The sequence below is a fragment of the Emiliania huxleyi genome (genome assembly GCF_000372725.1).
Source record: "Emiliania huxleyi CCMP1516 unplaced genomic scaffold EMIHUscaffold_705, whole genome shotgun sequence".
Lineage (NCBI taxonomy): Eukaryota > Haptophyta > Isochrysidales > Noelaerhabdaceae > Emiliania > Emiliania huxleyi.
This window is the reverse complement of record NW_005196715.1, coordinates 1-3,831: the sequence shown is the minus strand read 5'-3', so window position 1 is coordinate 3,831 and position 3,831 is coordinate 1. Positions and strand designations below refer to the sequence as shown.

General features: G+C 66.5%; 2 protein-coding genes across 2 annotated transcripts; one reads left to right on the top strand and one right to left on the bottom strand.

Annotated features, from left to right (window-relative positions):
* Positions 1-219: 219 nt before the first annotated feature.
* On the bottom strand, positions 220-1,220 carry MET15 (putative methyltransferase; the record flags this gene model as incomplete). Its single annotated transcript, XM_005761518.1, has 2 exons — positions 220-521; positions 722-1,220. 2 exons carry the CDS (start codon positions 1,218-1,220, stop codon positions 220-222), a joined length of 801 nt encoding a protein of 266 aa, XP_005761575.1.
* A 1,922-nt stretch (positions 1,221-3,142) lies between these two features.
* On the top strand, positions 3,143-3,823 carry EMIHUDRAFT_248793 (hypothetical protein; the record flags this gene model as incomplete). Its single annotated transcript, XM_005761516.1, has 1 exon — positions 3,143-3,823. A coding segment is annotated over one exon (681 nt), but the record flags the coding sequence as incomplete, so codon positions are not given.
* Positions 3,824-3,831: the final 8 nt, after the last annotated feature.

Below are 3,831 nucleotides of genomic sequence, written 5' to 3'. Positions count from 1 at the left end.
TGGTACCTGGCCCAACCGCGATGACGCGCCAAGGTGTGGGAGGTGGGCTGGGGCCCCCAGCGTACGGGGCGAAGAAGAGGTATAATCAATGGCAAAGTCTAAGAGAATAATAATAAAAAACCGCGCCCGAAAGAGATCGAGAAGAAGAAACAAGCAATCGAGCACGCAGCACCCAGAAGCATTCGGATTTGCGATTTTTCTCCGACTCGCTCGCCACTCTCACCTCCCTCCTTTCCGCTTCGCGCCGCCACCGCCGTCCGCCGCCGCTCGCTGCCGCTTTGCGCCGCCTCCGCCCCCGGGTGCAGCCGCCCCTTTCCGGCGCTTGCCCGCTCCCCCGCCCCCCTTCGCGCCGCCTCCGCCGCCGACCGACTCCACTGCGCGCCTCCTCCCGCCCGCCGCCGCCGCCGCCTGGTTCGGCGACGTCAGCACAAGGAAGAGCTTCTTTGACCGCTCGGAGCGCGGGTAGTCGACGACGAGCGTGCCTAGGCCGAGAGGCGAGCAAGGTCCGACCGTGCCTCCAGTGTGGCACCTCGCGAGACAGCACCGCGCCGCTGAAGCCGGCGGCGACGGCCGCGTCTCGAAGCATCCCTGCGCGGCGGCGGAGGGGCAGGGGCGGAGGCTCAGGCCCGGGCCGCCGTCTCTCGGGCTGCCCCGGGAGGGCCGCGATGCGCTCCCCTCTCGCTCGCCCCTCGCTCGCCCCTCACTCGCCCCTCCCGCTCACCCATGTGCTCCGGCTGCTCGGGGTAGAGCTGCAGCACCGCGCGCGCGCCCGGGACGAGGACCGCCTTGAGCCCGCGGAAGAAGGTGCGCACGCGCTTCGCCGGGTCGTGCCCGTTCGCCGTCGCGTGGCACAGCCACTGCACCGCGGAGATGGAGACGGCGCCGTCGAACACGCGCCGCCTCAGCCAGAGCGGAGCTCCTAGGTCCGCGCAGAGCACGTCGCGCCTCTTGCCGGGCGCCCGCGCGGCGCGCAGCATGGACTCGGAGAGGTCGAGCCCGACCCACGCGTGCCCGGCGCGCTCGAGCGGCGCGCCAGAGTAGCCGGTGCCGCAGCCGAGGTCGAGCAGCAGCGCGCCCGGCTGGCGGATGTCGAGGAGGTGCAGCGCGCGCTCGGCGAGGTGCCGCTGCGTCCTTCCCATCCGCGCGCTCGCGCTGTACTTTGCCGCCTCGGCAGGGTCGTAGAAGGCCTGCGCCGCGGCCGTCCGCTCGGGGCGAGACATGAGCACAGGGCGAGGAGACGAGGGCGCTCGTGGGTGGTCGTGGACTCGGGCGCGATTTTGCCGGTGTTTTTCTTTTACGACCCCTGTAGGAATGTGTGTCGCAAGGCGTGTCGTCATCATCTGTCTTGCGTCCACCCATACCGCCTTGGTGTCCAGTCCGAGCCTGGCTGTTCTTCACCTTTCTACCTACCTACCTACCTAGGGAATGTTGGCAAAATACCATCGGAGACGGGTCAGATTGATACAGGCTGGAAAGGACCCTCTCGTCGGCGCGCAGCAAAGAGGAGAAGGGTGATGCTCCGATAAACCCCCGGATCTTCGACAAAAGCCGGACATTTCTTTTTTTGGAAGGGTAGGTGTGAATACAGCTTTCTGGTAGGGTTACATCGACGAACTATGCGGCAATCGACTGGGGGGCAGCCCCCCAGCACATCCCGCACAGAGACCTGGATGTAACCCGATTGTGAGCGTGAGTGAAACCGCCGATGCGATTGCTCATTGCTCAGTCAGTGACCGACAGTCAGTCGCAGCAGACTTTGACGATTGGCGGCCTCGCGCCCTCAGTCGCCCTCCTCTACTAACGGCCCTGCCCCAGCCCAGATGCCTCATCCAGGGTGGTGCAACCACTCGCGCAGGGAGGGAGAGACAGTCGGCGATCTGCGCCGCGCAGATGAGCTCCGCCTCGTCTGCGTCGAGGACGTCCACCGCAGGGCTATCATAGCGCCATATGACGCACTGCCTGTTGTTCATTACTTCGCAGGTGCCAACGTCGAGGACAATCTCACTGGTGGCGGCTGCACTCCCGGCCGGCGGTAGGAGAGATGAAGGCTAATGTACTTGGCAGTGTACGGGGCCTTCCGGCGTGAACAGTGCCCCGAGCCAAAATCCGAATACCGTGCACGAATCCGGCGATGTCGGACCCAAGCCTTCAGCTGGTGCCAAGACATCCGTAAAGTTGAAAGCAGAACGTTCGCCAAATCCGTGCTCTTCGCGCTACCTGAGGGGAAAGCCGCTGATCGAGCCCAGCGTGCCCGCGGCCGCCTCCCGCGCAGCACCGCCGCTGCGGAATCGGATCGATCCCATGGAGGAGGAGGGCGCAGTCGGCCAGCGCAGCAGGCGGAGTCCCTCCCCGCGCCGGAGCCCCCCTGCAGTCGAGGGAGTCCTCGTTGGCGATGAAGGTGGCGACATCGAATCGCGGCCGACACACGTCACGGGAGGAATGGGCGATGAGCGGGAACGATGCGCGCTACGACGCCGACTCCGCCGTGCTCGTGGCCGCAGAAAGCCGCGCTCCAGGAGCACGCCAAGATGCAATGGCTCGCTTGCTTCGATTCAGCTCTCTCGGCAGCAGAAGTGGGGCTGGAGCGGGTGGGGGTGGATGCCGATTGAGGGGGAGCGTCTCCAGCTGCGCCCTGTGGCAGCTGCGCCCTGTGGCAGCTAGTCGAGGGACTTGGTAGTTGTGACCCCCCTGAGTGAGGACAGGAGAGAGAGAGAGCGTTTTGTGGTGTTGGTGTACGCAATAACGGGACAGGGTGGTTGTTCTCTCTATCTCCTCTTCTAGCTCTTAGCATGAGCTGCGCCCGGTGTCCGACCCCTTTTGCGCAGCAACACCTTAAACTTTTAGGCCCTCCAAATTCGGGTCGGAGCGTAGCGGAGTGGGCCCCGAGTTTGAAAAGGGCGACGGACGCTTGCGTCCTAGCCTCCAACAACGCCTCCCCGGCGCAGAGGGGCCCCCGGAGGGATGCACAACCGCTCCACGCCACGCCGCTTGCGGCGGTCCTCTTCCCAGCTCCTGAGGGCCCGTGCCTTATTTTCTAAAAAATTTCGTCAGAAAATTCTTTTTGTTGTACTGCCGGGCCGGCCCACTTGTCGCGCGCTGCTCACGTTCGCCTGCCCATAGAGCCCGCAAGCGGTCCGCCCGCATGCTTCCCGCCGCGCTGCTTCTCTGCAGCGTCGCCTTTGTCGGCCACGGCAGCAACAACGCGACGGAGCCGCTGCCGTGCAACCTCTCCTCGGACGACGCTCACGGCCGGCTGCTGGCGCTCAACGACGGGTCCCGCCGCCGTGGCCGTCGCTCTGCCGAGCGCAACGGGTCGCGATCGCTGCAGGCCACGCCGCGGCGGCCGCACGAGCGCGCAAACGCGACAGCGGCGCCGCACCACCACCACCGCGAGGCGCGCTGGCGGGTGCGCACCGGCCGCTTCGCGCGCACCCCGGCGGGCCTCGCGCTCGCCGTCGCTCCGGTGGCGTGGGATCGGCCGGCGGGGCAGCAGCTTGGCTCGGAGGGCTCGATCGCCCTGACCAACCGGCCGGGCCTGCTGCGCGACCTGCTGCTCACCGCCGCCTTCGCGGTGCTGGGCGGCTTCGCGCTGATGCACTGCGCCTCCCGCCGCTCGCTCCGCATCTCGTGGATCTACTCGTCCGAAGGGAACACCCACGCGCTGCTCCGCTCTAACAAGATGCTGCTGCTGCTCACCATCAACCTGACCAACCTCGGCTGCCACTCGGTCTTCTCGATCCTCGCCGCCTTCTTCCCGCAGGAGGCGAAGGCGAAGGGGGCGACGGACGAGATGGTCGGCCTCATCTTCGCCTCCTTCGCCTGCGTCATCTT